Source organism: Balaenoptera physalus (genome assembly GCF_965194825.1).
Source record: "Balaenoptera physalus genome assembly, chromosome: 7".
Lineage (NCBI taxonomy): Eukaryota > Metazoa > Chordata > Mammalia > Artiodactyla > Balaenopteridae > Balaenoptera > Balaenoptera physalus.
In genome coordinates, this window is record NC_138886.1 from 6,981,453 (window position 1) to 6,994,171 (window position 12,719).

General features: G+C 54.9%; 1 protein-coding gene and 1 long non-coding RNA gene across 3 annotated transcripts in view; one reads left to right on the top strand and one right to left on the bottom strand.

Moving 5' to 3' along the window:
* LOC309663785 overlaps positions 1 to 9,909 on the bottom strand; it is a 29,688-nt gene extending 19,779 nt beyond the window's left edge. Inside the window, exons 1-2 of one of the 2 annotated variants that reach the window (XR_014265464.1) lie at positions 9,789 to 9,909; positions 1,904 to 2,047 (exon numbers count right to left, since the gene is read on the bottom strand). This is a non-coding gene — a long non-coding RNA (uncharacterized lncRNA). Of the gene's footprint in view, positions 1 to 1,903; positions 2,048 to 4,195; positions 6,310 to 9,788 lie in introns of those variants that run through there. The other variant, XR_014265465.1, reaches the window with a different exon arrangement.
* Positions 9,910 to 10,415: 506 nt separating this feature from the next.
* IER5L (immediate early response 5 like) lies at positions 10,416 to 11,946 on the top strand. The gene has a single exon (XM_082468217.1). The coding sequence runs from the start codon at positions 10,554 to 10,556 to the stop codon at positions 11,766 to 11,768; it is 1,215 nt and encodes a 404-aa protein (XP_082324343.1). The 5' UTR covers positions 10,416 to 10,553; the 3' UTR covers positions 11,769 to 11,946.
* Positions 11,947 to 12,719: the final 773 nt, after the last annotated feature.

Sequence of the window (12,719 nt, forward strand, 5' to 3'; positions counted from 1 at the left end):
GCTCTGTACACCTCAGTACCCTCATCTGGGAAATGGGCCTGATGACTACATCTCAGGTGGGTGTCTGCACAGAGTGGTGGAGGGATGATTCAGAACATGGGATAGAACAGCACCAGGTTGGAACCCCGGGGCTTCCAGTGAGGGATTCTAGAAAAGCTTTGGTCTCTTCATCTGTAAACTGGGGATGAGACAACAAGGTGCCTGATGGGGTGTTTGGAAGTCCTGTGCTGTGAACCAGCGAGTGCTGTGCCTCATATGTACTCAGTTCTCAATAAGTGATGGTTCCATCCCTTCTCCGTGACTCTGAAAATACCAAATGGGCTGCCTTTAACAACATGGGGACAGAACTAGTCACTAAATGTGGGGTGATTCGGTGTGTTGCATGATGTGCCTTATAAATGTTAATTGGTCCAATGAGTTAAATATCCAGACTTTGTCAAATCTAAGACGTTATCAACGGTAAGACACAACACAATTTCAGAGGTATTAGATGGGGGTGGGGGGAAGGGCAGGGTGGGGAGTGGGTGCCTTAGAATGGATTAAATTCAGTGTTTGGTACTACAGGTGAGAAATCAAGCCATGGTTCCAAAGAATTAAATGGTGTCTGATTTCATTACCTTGGAATAGCCTCATCTCTGAGTATATTGCATCCACTGGAGAATGACTGTCCTTTCCCATTCCCTAATATCCTGAAAGGGTTTGGCACATAGCAGACACTCCACAAATATCTGTTGAAAGAGTGAATCAATCTCTCCCTCCAGTCATCAAAGAATCAAAGAACAAATCAGCAATGAATGACACTTGTTGGTCAAAAACTGTGTTCACCACTAAGAAAGGACAAGACTGGTTAAAACTTTTTTTTTCTTTTCAAAAGGGACTTCCATTCTAGACTGATGTTAAAAAATATTTTTGTCCACATCTGATACATGGAAAGCTAAAACAGTTGTTCACCAATATCCTTTCGCACAGATAATGTTTGTTCATTGAACAGATAGAAATTGGGCATCTGTTCTTGGCTAGGGACTAAATAAGGTATCAAGCACAGAGAGTTGCTTGTGGATTCTGCCCATAGGGAGTTTACAGTCTAGGAGGGGAGACAGACAGACATGTTAAAAAAAATAAACTTTTCTTGGTAGCCATGTGATAAGAAGCCCTCCCCACCCTGTCCCCAGCTAAGAGCCTTTTAGTTTATTTTTGTGGTCCACAAGTTGGTGAAGCTCTGCTTTTGCTTTCTTCAAGGCCTTCATGTCAGTAACAAAGCTGTGTATTCACTGAACCGGGCCATCTGCCTCCTGTGTGCAACTGAGGACTACACTTTCCAGCGTCCCTTGCAGGTAGGTGGTGCCATGTGACTCCATTCTGGCCAATGGAAGGGAAGAATGCAAATTTAGACTTCACCATAAGACATGTTGCAGCATCATCCACATACTGGCTCCCACCTCCCCTGTGTGCAAGGCTGAAAGCAAAAAAATCTGGGATGGTGGAACTGACAATGGGAGGAGGCTGGAGGAAAGCTGTCTGATCCATTGGACTGAGAAAGAAAGAAATTTTTATTGGGTCAAGTCCCTAAGATTTCAGGAATTATTTGTTACTGCAGCAGAGCATAGCCTAACTCACCCAGACCTTTATGAAAATCATTCCCATTTTCTAATGAATGAGAAATGAATGGGACTAAAGATCTCCTCACTGCTAAGGAGGAAAACCAGGCACTGAGGAAAGACCCTGCTACGAAGAGGCGGCACAAAGGGGAGATGAGGCTCTAGGCTGGGGCCATTGCTGTCCCTAGAGGATCAGTGATGGGGCAAACCACCTCCCAACCCTGAGCACTATGAACCAGCGAAATCAGGCTGAAAAGATGAACCAGAACAGCATCAAAGGTTCACAAGTTCACAAGGATATTCACCAGCCTCAGCTCTCAGAGTCCTGGAGGCCACCTTCTTCTTCCTGCCCTCTGCTTCCCCAGGTGTCAGGGTTAAAAGAGCCAGGTGTGGAGGCAAGCCAGTCTAGATTCCAGTCAGTTCACCTCTCTGAGCCTCAGCATCCTCGTCTGTAAAATGGGCATGATAATAAAAGTACTTCAGTCATAGATTCTGTCATGAGGATCCAACAAGATGATTCATGTCAAGAACTTGGGGGCTAGTACACAGTAAATGCTCAATAAATAGGCTAAGGGGAGGGCACTGGGAGCCACCACCAAGGACACAAGGCGGAGACCCACTTTGCTACATCCTGGGGTCAGTTCTAGGGAAAGGTTTTGACCCCCCAGCACAAACCACAAGGGTTCACTCTCCAACCTGTAAGTCTCTCTCCCCTTCCTCCCTCTCGGCCAGATTAATCCCAGCCCCTTTGAGGTCACAGGCTGGGCTCCTTGCCTCATTTCCACCCCTCCTGAGGCCAGAGCTGTGACTAGGTAACTCACTTAGCCCTGAGTGCGTGTGTGTGTGTGTGTGTGTGTGTGTGTGTGTGTGTGTGAGAGAGAGAGAGTGTATGTGTGTGTGAGTGTGTGATGGGGCAGGCAGTGTGGAGCCATGTGACTCCTGCCTCCCTCTCCACCACTCATTAGCGGGAGGACCCGCACAGATACTTCTTGTTTCTGCACCTCGGTTTCCTCATCTGTATGACAAACGTAATGATGGGGCCTGGGTCCCCCAGGGACTAGGTGGGTTTGCTTAGGACATGGATGTCGAGGGCCCCCCCCGGGTGCCCTTTCACCAGCACAAAGTCCCGAACTGAGATCCTACTTAGCCCCACGTTTAAAATTTTTTTTAAATAAAAAGGAACTTAGGAGATGAATTGAGGACAGATGATTGGTACTCACTGGGCTGTCTCTTTCTCACTCTACACACACACACACACACACACACACACACGCACGCACACACACATACGCACACAAGCGCACACACACATACACACAGGCGTGCACACACACTTGAGAAATGGGTTTTTTTTGAGAAATGCTCTCAAAACAAAAACAAAAACTCTGCTTTGTTCCATGTAAGCAGCATTAAAAATTCACCAGTTGTGGGGAGTAGGAGGGACAGGAGTACAGCCTGAGCTCAGAACAGATTGCTGGAGAGTTCGGGCCAGCGAAGCAAGGACTTGGGCCTGGGGAAGGCCGGCATGGGGGCGGGTGGGAGGGGGCCAGGGGAGAGCTGGGAGCTTGGGACCCTCTGACCAGTGTGCCTTCGAGGCTGGTCACTCCCCTGCCACAAGTCCCCATCACAAAGCCCTATTTACTTCTTTATCATCCTCATTGCAATCTTGTTTATTTATCTGCCTACTTATTTCTTGTTTGTTTCCTGTCTGGTCTGGAATGTAAGTAAGGTCCTTGAGAGTGGGGTTGTCCTGGTTCTAGGAGCTGATGCAGAGCCTGGCACACAGTAAGCGCTTAATATTTGTGAAGGAACAAAAGGATGAAGTGAACAAATGAGTAAACGGATGAATGGACAAAAGACCAAGGACGAGGCACAGCTGGTCAAGAATGGATGACACAGTCTTTCTCTAGCTCGGATCAGAATCTGGTACCCACGGACCAGCAGCAGCCAGGAGATGTGTGGCCCCAGAACTTCAGTTCTCTGGGCCTCAGTTTCCTCAACTGTGAAATGGGGATTATTGTGCTACCCACCTCATTAGATTGTTTTGAGGATTAATGAAAAAATCCATATTAAACATAGTTCTGTGCCTGGCACAATGGTCTATAGTTTTATTCCCTGAGTAGGGAGGTGGAGGTGGCAGGTGGCACATACACCAGCTCCCACTACTCAAATGAAAAAAAAAAAAAAAAAAATCTCAGATTCAGTTCCTAAGATCCAAGGAGCTTCTCACTCCTTAGGAACTCCCAGCTGAGGCCGGTGAGGGGACAAAGGTCTGTACTAAGTGAGTTATAAAAACAACTCTGAGCCAGGAACCTCTGAGCCACCCCCCACCCACCCATACACACACACACACACACACACACACACACACACACACACCAAGGGCCGGCCCAGGACTAACTCTGGCCTGCCCAGCACGCTCTGCTTCTGGCAGGATTTTGAGAAAGGAAAAGAGAGGGAGCGGGGGGAGTTTCCCATTTCAGTACTAATCCCCTCAACTCTTCAAAGCACTTTCCGGTCATTTGATGCTCACACTGCCTCCTGGAGGAAGGTGACAAATGAGCAAACTGAGGCCCAAGAGAGGCGATGCGCATTACCTGAGGATAATAGGCCAATCTGGGGCTAGAACCCGTTTCTCCTGACCTCCAGACCCACTCTGTCTGCTGAACCAGCCCAGATGTCCAAAGCGCTGAACAGACACTCCATCCTCATCCCAGGGGCAGCTACCCAGCAGGTTTGCCGTAAAGGCTCCCAGCTGAGCCCTTGGGAGACATCACTAATCAACTGGAGCACACACCAAATCCCTTCCAACCCAGGGTTCCGGGCAGACACTACCAATCAATCGGGGTTGGCCTAGGCGATTAAAAGGATCCTCAGCCCCGCTCTGGCAGGGAGAGCTGCCTGGTGTTCTTAGCACAGCACCTGCTCATTGGCCAGTATTTAGTCCATGGTTATTGAGTGAGTGAATGAATAAATGAATGAATGGGTGAGTGAACAAACAAATGGGTACCCAGCCGGTGTCAGGTGCTTGGGCAGAGACCCCAGGTGACAGATCACATCCGCCCTGTATGCACATTCCATCGATAAGTACAGAAATCATTCAAAAGGCCAATGAATCCAAAAGTAGCAGCGGGGGTCTCCAGTCCTCCCCTGCTGCTCCCGGTGCCCCCACTTCCCCAGAGTCCTGGGATTGCAGTCACTTCTCCTTCCTTGCTCGGTGACCCCAGGCAAATCACCCAAGCTCTCTGTGCCTCAGTTGCTTCATCCATAAAGTGGAGATGATAACCAAACCTGCCCCAGAGGTTGGCGTGGGGCTTCAAGGAGACCAGCATGCGAAGCGCTTGGCCCAGTGGCTGGCACAGAGCAAGAGCTCCAAAAAGCCAAGCTGCTGTCAACCTTCCACATTACACTTAAGGACCTTGAAGCCAGGAGCCATGATGCCTTCCTGGGCACTGAGCCTGTTGCCCAGGACCATGCTGGGCAAACACAGACCGGTCATTAAGCTGTGCCTGGAACACTGACAGGATGACGGTTCTTCAGGGCAGAAGGAAGGCTCCCCGGCTCCAGGACCCCAGCCAAGCTTCCCAGTGCCCATCAGCCACAGAACAGCCTTCTTGGGGTACAGCAGGGGGCTCCCTCGTCCAAACACCACTGGCTCCACAGCCTCAGAGAGGACTCAGCAGTGACCCCTGTGGTCAGCTGTGCCCCATGCCTTCTCTGCCACTGTCCACAGTCCCAAATCTCAGTCCCCACGGAGCAACGCCCACTCCAAGCCATGGAGACAGCGAGCTGGGGCAGCCAGAGGCTGGACTGGGAGGTGGGACGTCTGGGTTCCAGTCCCAGCTCGGGGCGACACCTCAGCACATCCTTCCTCCTCTCTGGACCTCAGTTTACCCATCTGAAATTAGGGATGGGGGCAGCCCGATGCCTAGGGCCCTTCCAATTCTAAGTGTTTTCTGCATACTTACATGTATTGACTGATCTACTTCACAAATATTTATTGAGTGCCTACTGCATACCAGGCCCTGGGCCTCAAGCTGTTCTCTCTGGTGAAAGGCCCCTCCCCCTCCTTGGCCTCCCAGTCTCAGCTTCCTGCAGGAAGCCTTTTCCAGGCCAGCTTTGGGGTCTCTCCCCTGCCCTCCTCCAGCCCCGTCCTTCCTATCACACAGACTTATCACTCTGTGTCATCTGGTCTGTTTATCTTGTCTGCTTCCCTCTGAATTGTGGCCTCCTGAGGGCAGGATCACGTCTTGTTCCCCGACCCATTTGCAGGAATTCCAGAGTAGTGTTCTGGAAATATCTCTTGGGCCACTGAACAAAGGAATGAATGCATCAGTTCCAAATCTCTCTCCCCCTTCCCCCTCCTCCCAATACAAAACCCTCAATTAACCTTTTTGTCTCTGCATCCTCTTCGCCAAACCAATCCCTGGGAACCCACCAGGCAAGTCCCAAAGCTGACCAGGGTCCTTCCTGGCATGTCTCCCACTTCTGAACTGGGTGACCAAAAGGTGCCCACAGGCATATGTGGCATTTCAAGGTGTTCACGGCTCCACTGTGGGGCTGACAGCACCGGGGGTTTGACGGGAGCCCAGGTCCCGAGAGGTTCTGTGCCCTGCTCCACTGTCCCAGCAGACCCTCGGTAAATATTTAGGCATTAATTAACTTCCTCCAGGGAGCGGTGACTCAGGGCCAGATGTAATCTCCCAGCTCCGGGGGGGGGGGAAAGGTGAGCGCCCCAACCTTTCTCAGATGCCCAGACCAATAAGGCCAGCCCTTCATTCCAAGAAGCCTGGTCTCACTCGAACCTGCCCCCCTGCACACGTGTGCACACAGATACTCATACACACACGTATACACCCGATGCCCTGGACGGTCTGTAGTACCCTGCTCTGAGCCGTTGAACATCTGAACAGAAGCCTTATGTGTGACCCACCCATTCTATAAACGTCTGTGAATTCCTACTGTGCGCCCCCCAATCTTCATTGCTCCCAGGGGCACCAAAGAGCTCAGCTGTTCCACTGCCTCCTTCAGCAAGTGTTTTCTTACGACAGCTGCAGCAACTCTCCCGTCCAGGCCACCCCAAAAAAGATCAAGGGTTTTATTAAGCTGGACAACTGCTCAGCCCTCCCCACTAGCCACTTCTTGATTCTTGAGAAGGTGGGGAGACCAAGTGAATGCGGGCCCCAGACAGGAGGGCCCAAAGAATGGGGCCACGCAGACGGGGCTGACCACTTCTCAGCTGGCCCCAGGGAGTGGAAGACCCTTAGAAGAGCTCAAACTCACCTTGGGGCAGAGGCTAAGTAGGGGAAGCTGGCTCCCCTGCCCCCAGCCTGTGGCTAGGGAATCCATTTCCATCCCTACCTGGTGTCCCATCTGGACCCCCAGAGTTAGGGGGTGCAGCTCTGAGAATGGCTGTCAGTGATGAGCTGAGCTTGGAGAGAGATTTGCTCCTTCACGGGTCCTGCAGGCCCTGGTCTCACAGCCGTTGTCAGGATAGTCGTGGGGTGTTGATCAAGTCAAGGTTATGTTCGCCATGAGCTGAGCCCTGAGAACTGGACTCAGATCCACCCACGGCAGAAGGAAGCAGCTGATTTCAAAGAACCTAAAGCGAGTTCCAATCCTGGAAACAGACCTGGGTTCAAATCCTGCCTCGACCTCTTCTTGGCTGAGTGACCTTGAGCAAGACACATACACTCAAAGTCTTAGTTTCCCCCAATAAATTCTCAGGAAGCACAGAATGAAGGTCCAAAATCAGCATTAATAACACATTCTTGAGATGTGGCACATATATACAGTGGAATATTACTCAGCCATAAAAAGAAATGAAATTGAGTTATTTGTAGTGAGGTGGATGGACCTAGAGTCTGCCATACAGAGTGAAGTCAGAAGGAGAAAAACAAATACCGTATGCTAACACACATATATAGAATCTAAAAAAAAAAAAAAAAGGTTCTGAAGAACCTAGGGGCAGGACAGGAATAAAGATGCAGACGTACAGAATGGACTTGAGGACACGGGGAGGGGGAAACGTAAGCTGGGACAAAGTAAGAGAGTGGCATGGACGTATATACACTACCAAATGTAAAATAGATAGCTAGTGGGAAGCAGCCACATAGCACAGGGAGATCAGCTCGGTGCTTTGTGTCCACCTAGAGGGGTGGGATAGGGAGGGTGGGAGGAAGATGCAAGAGGGAGGAGATATGGGGATATATGTATATGTATAGCTGATTCACTTTGTTATAAAGCAGAAACTAACACACCATTGTAAAGCAATTATACTCCAATAAAGATGTTAAAAAAAAAAATTACATTCTTGGCATCTTGCAAAGTGCCAGACGCCATGGGTCCCAGACGTGACGGTAGAACCAGATAGGACCTCCCGCTTCCCTCCACATGCTAATGATATCTCAAAGGTGAACTTCAAAAATAAACGAATGGGGGCTTCCCTGGTGGCGCAGTGGTTAAGAATCCGCCTGCCAATACAGGGGACACAGTTTCAATCCCTGGTCCTGGAAGATCCCACATGCCGCGGAGCAAATAAGCCCGTGCACCACAACTACTGAGCCTGCACTCTAGAGCCCGGAGCCACAACTACTGAAGCCCGCGCGCCTAGAGCCCGTGCTCCACAAGAGAAGCCACCGCAATGAGAAGCCCGCGCACCGCAACGAAGAGTAGCTCCCGCTCACCACAACTAGAGAAAGCCCGCACGCAGCAACGAAGACCCAAAGCAGCCAAAAATAAATAAATAAAATAAATAAATTTATTTAAAAAAAACAAACAAATAAACGAACGAAGGCTTTGTGTCAAGACAGGCCCTGGGGAAGTAAGGAGCAGTATATTTTTATTCTTACAGGTACTATCACATAAACAAGTTCCACTTCTGTGTGTTCCTATCACCAGATCACCAATAGTATGGAAGTAAGATGCCCTTTCTCACAGTTCCCCTAAAATATCAATCCTGGCTTCTCTGGGTGGGGGCAGAAGAGGTGCTTCTGATCACAGGGGCTCAGACCACTTTGAGATTGTTCACAGATGGCATGGAAAGGCCAGAGCACTGGATCTGGAGCTGTGGGACCTCAGGCGAGTGCCTTCCACTGTCAGTGTCCCAAGTTTCATCTGAAAAGTGGGGTACGTGCTCCCTAAATCTGTTTTTACCCTTGATGCCTGGCACTGAGTAGATGCTGAAAATTTGTTTGTGGAAACCAACCTGGAGAATTCTTAAGTCTGAGGGGAGACCCAGAAAGTACAGAACGGGCTGGCTGGGTCTCTTTACTCCTGCCAAGGGATGAAGTAGGTGCTGAGGACAACAGGCCCAAGGAAAGAGGAAACTCAGAAGAAATCCCAAGGAGAGGGGGAAACGGCAGGAAGTTTGTTCCTGGGACCTCGTCCCACCCCAGCACCGCCCCCCAACCGCCCCCAAGGCCCACCTAGCCCTCATACTCTCTGTGAAGCCTCTTCCTCCTTCAGGGGCCAACTCGAGGACCCCCTCCTCAGCAAACCTCCCGACCACTTCAAAGAGACCCTCCCACCCAGGCGCCTTGGACCCCCCCCCTCTGAGCAGCAGTCACCCCCTTTCAGGCTTCCCAGTCCAGGGGGAGAGCGCCCTGGAGATCATCCCCACCATATCAGGCCCCAGCTGGGAGGAGGCGGCCCATAAACGGTTCAGGACAAGAAGGAAAACAAAAGTGTCAACAAAAGTTAAGTGGGCGAGCTCCTCGGCCCTTGGTATTCGCCTCCCGCCTGGAGCTCACAGCCCTGGTACAAATCCGAGCTCTGCCCCTTAGGAGCTGTGGGATTCCGCCACGAGTCACCCCGCTCCTCAGAGACTCAGGCCCCCGCTCTGCCTGCAGTCACGGGGAGCGAGTCAGGGCGCTTCTGGCCGGGCCTGCCCCGGCCTAGGCACTTAATAACAGTCCCTATTGTCATTATTATTAGTTAGGAAGGCAAGGAAAGGTTACAGAACCGGTGATTAGGACACTGGATGTCAGCTCTCAGAACGCCTTTAGACCTCAGCTGTTGGCGAGGGGCACGCCTCCAAGCCTCCCCTATTAGAGGAGACCAAAATTCACCATGTTTTGGTTTCTCCCGTCAGACAAATGGGGAGGACGGCCCTTCCCCGAGTGTTCCCTGAGCCTCCTCAGCCAAAAAGTCAAGGAGTCAGGCCCAACATAACTCGGCGGCTGAGGGTACCTCGAAATCTCTTTCTCCTGAGGGGTCCCCAAAGGTCAAGCCGGCGGCCCCACTAGTCTCTTGCAAAAGCCTTGCGTCCCGCGGGTCACCCGGGGGCGGTAGGTAAGAAAGGAGGTGCCGCGTGGCCGGGAGTGGGAGCCGCGCTCACCTGCCGCAGGTGAGGCCCAGCCGTACGGAAGGGGGAGGAGCCGTAGCAGCAGCACGCAGGTGAGCCGACCCCCGGCTCCCAGGAACTAGGCCGAGGGCGGCCGCGGGCTCCAACGTGGCGGCTGCGAGGCGACCCATGTCGCAGACAGCGGCCTCGGTGGCTCCGAGTCCCGCGCGGCGCCGCGGCCACAGGAGAACATTCGAGGCAGCAGCGGCGTTGGAGGCCCGGGGTCCGTTCGGTATTTGAATAGCACAAAGGAACCGCCTTGGTCTGATTGGCCAGTCTAGTGGCCCCGGGGCGGGTAGCGTCTGTCACTCGGGAGGTTTTGGGCACTCTTATTGGCTCATCAGGTGTGGGGCGGGGCCCGGACGCCCGGCTAAATAGCTGGGGCCGGGGCCGGCCGAGGCTCATTGCTTTGGCGCCGTCTGGGGAGCACGAGCCCGCGGGTGGCGCGCAGCGCATGGTGGCGGCTCCTCTCGGAGCGCAGCCGACCCGCTGACCCGGGCTCCGTTTCCCCTGACCAGCGCGTCCCGGAGGCCGGCTGGAGGCCGAAACAGCAGCAGCATTAGCAGCAGCAGCGGTCGCGGCTGCTCCGCCGCCGCCGTCTCCGCGGGAGCATGGAGTGCGCCCTGGACGCCCAGAGCCTGATCAGCATCTCCCTGCGCAAGATCCACAGCTCCCGGACCCAGCGCGGCGGCATCAAGCTGCACAAGAACCTCCTGGTGTCCTACGTGCTCCGCAACGCGCGCCAGCTCTACCTGAGCGAGCGCTACGCCGAGCTCTACCGGCGCCAGCAGCAGCAGCAACAGCAGCAGCCGCCCCACCACCAGCACCAGCACCTCGCGTACGCGGCGCCGGGCATGCCGGCCAGCGCGGCCGACTTCGGCCCGCTCCAACTTGGCGGCGGCGGGGACGCGGAGGCGCGCGAACCTGTCGCCCGGCACCAGCTGCACCAGCTCCACCAGCTCCACCAGCTGCACCTCCAGCAGCAGCTGCACCAGCACCAGCACCCGGCGCCCAGGGGCTGCGCGGCGGCGGCGGCGGCCGGGGCGCCCGCGGGCGGCGCGGGGGCGCTCTCGGAGCTGCCCGGGTGCGCCGCACTCCAGCCGCCGCACGGCGCGCCCCACCGCGGGCAGCCCTTGGAGCCGCTGCAGCCGGGTCCTGCGCCGCTGCCGCCGCCCGCGCCCACCGCGCTCTGCCCGCGGGACCCACGCGCCTCGGCCGCCTGCTCCGCGCCCTCCGCGCCCCCAGGGGCCGCCCCTCAGGCGGCTACCGCCGCCTCCCCGCCCGCCTCCCCGGCCCCCGCCTCCTCCCCCGGCTTCTACCGGGGCGCGTACCCGGCCCCCTCGGACTTCGGCGTGCACTGCAGCAGCCAGACCACCGTGCTGGACCTGGACACTCACGTGGTGACCACGGTGGAGAACGGCTACTTGCACCAGGACTGCTGCGCCTCCGCCCACTGCCCCTGCTGTGGCCAGGGCGCCCCGGGACCCGGCCTGGCGTCCGCCGCCGGCTGCAAGCGCAAGTATTACCCAGGCCAGGAGGAGGAGGACGACGACGACGAGGACGCGGGCGATCTGGGGGCCGAGCCCCCCGGGGGCGTCCCGTTCGCCCCCTGCAAGCGCGCCCGCTTCGAGGACTTCTGCCCGGACTCGTCCCCGGACGCGTCCAACATCTCAAACTTGATCTCCATCTTTGGCTCGGGCTTCTCCGGGCTAGTGAGCCGACAGCCGGACTCCTCTGAGCAGCCGCCGCCGCTCAACGGGCAGCTGTGCGCCAAGCAGGCGCTCGCCAGCCTCGGCGCCTGGACTCGAGCCATTGTCGCCTTCTAGGGACCCCCGAGGGCACGGGGACACGGGGCCCCGCGGGGCTGGGGCCAGACAAAGACTCGGCCAAGGGGCGAGAGGAGGGAACGAACGGGCGCCCGGCCACTCGGGGCTGAGCTGGGGGCGAGCAGAGGGAGATGGCTGATGTTTTATAAATTGTAAAATAAAAAAAAAAGAAATCTAAGATCTTGGACTTTATTTTTGCAGAGAGAAAAAGCGCCTATTTAAGTATGCTTTGTGTTTCTCCTACTCTTTTTTTGCTTTTTATTGTAGTGATTGCAGTGGTGTTTAGCGAGGAGCCAGCCACGTGAGGAAGGGCTGCTGCCCGGCGGAGGTGCCGGGCAGCCGGGGGCGAGGCAGGGCGCCCGGACCGCCGGGGCGCGCTGGGGGCGCAGCGCAGGAGGGCGCGGGGCCCGGGGCTCCGATTCCAATCAGTTGTCAGACCTAGGAAGCCCGGCGCTCCGTTCTCCCGAGTCCCTCCGTGGGGTGAGGAATGGGTCTTGTGAAATCCTGAGCAAAAACAAAGGCAAACTCTATCTCCGAAAGGGACGTTTGGGTCACATTTCCTCTCTGGGGGCGGCCTCCAAAGTTCTCAAAATGAGAAGGCAGAAATGAAAACACTTCAACTTTTTTTTTCTTTTCTTCGCGGGGCGGGTGTCTTGAACCCCTCCTCTCCCCGCCCCTCTGGCTCTGTCCTCCTCCCCTCCTCCACCCGTCTTCCAGACTCGGGGGTGGCGCCCGACACCCCGACACTCTCGGACACTGTTTGGGGAAGGGGTGGGGGGCGGGCACAGCCGACTACATTTCCCATCATGCCCAGCACTGCGGTCCTCACTAAACAAAAAAGGAAGTCGATTCCTTCACCTGGATCCCCGGCGGCCCCGAGGGAGGGAGGGGCCGGGACCGCCGACTGCGTTGGAGACTTTTCACTAAGTTCCTGGTCAGATGTGGTGTTTG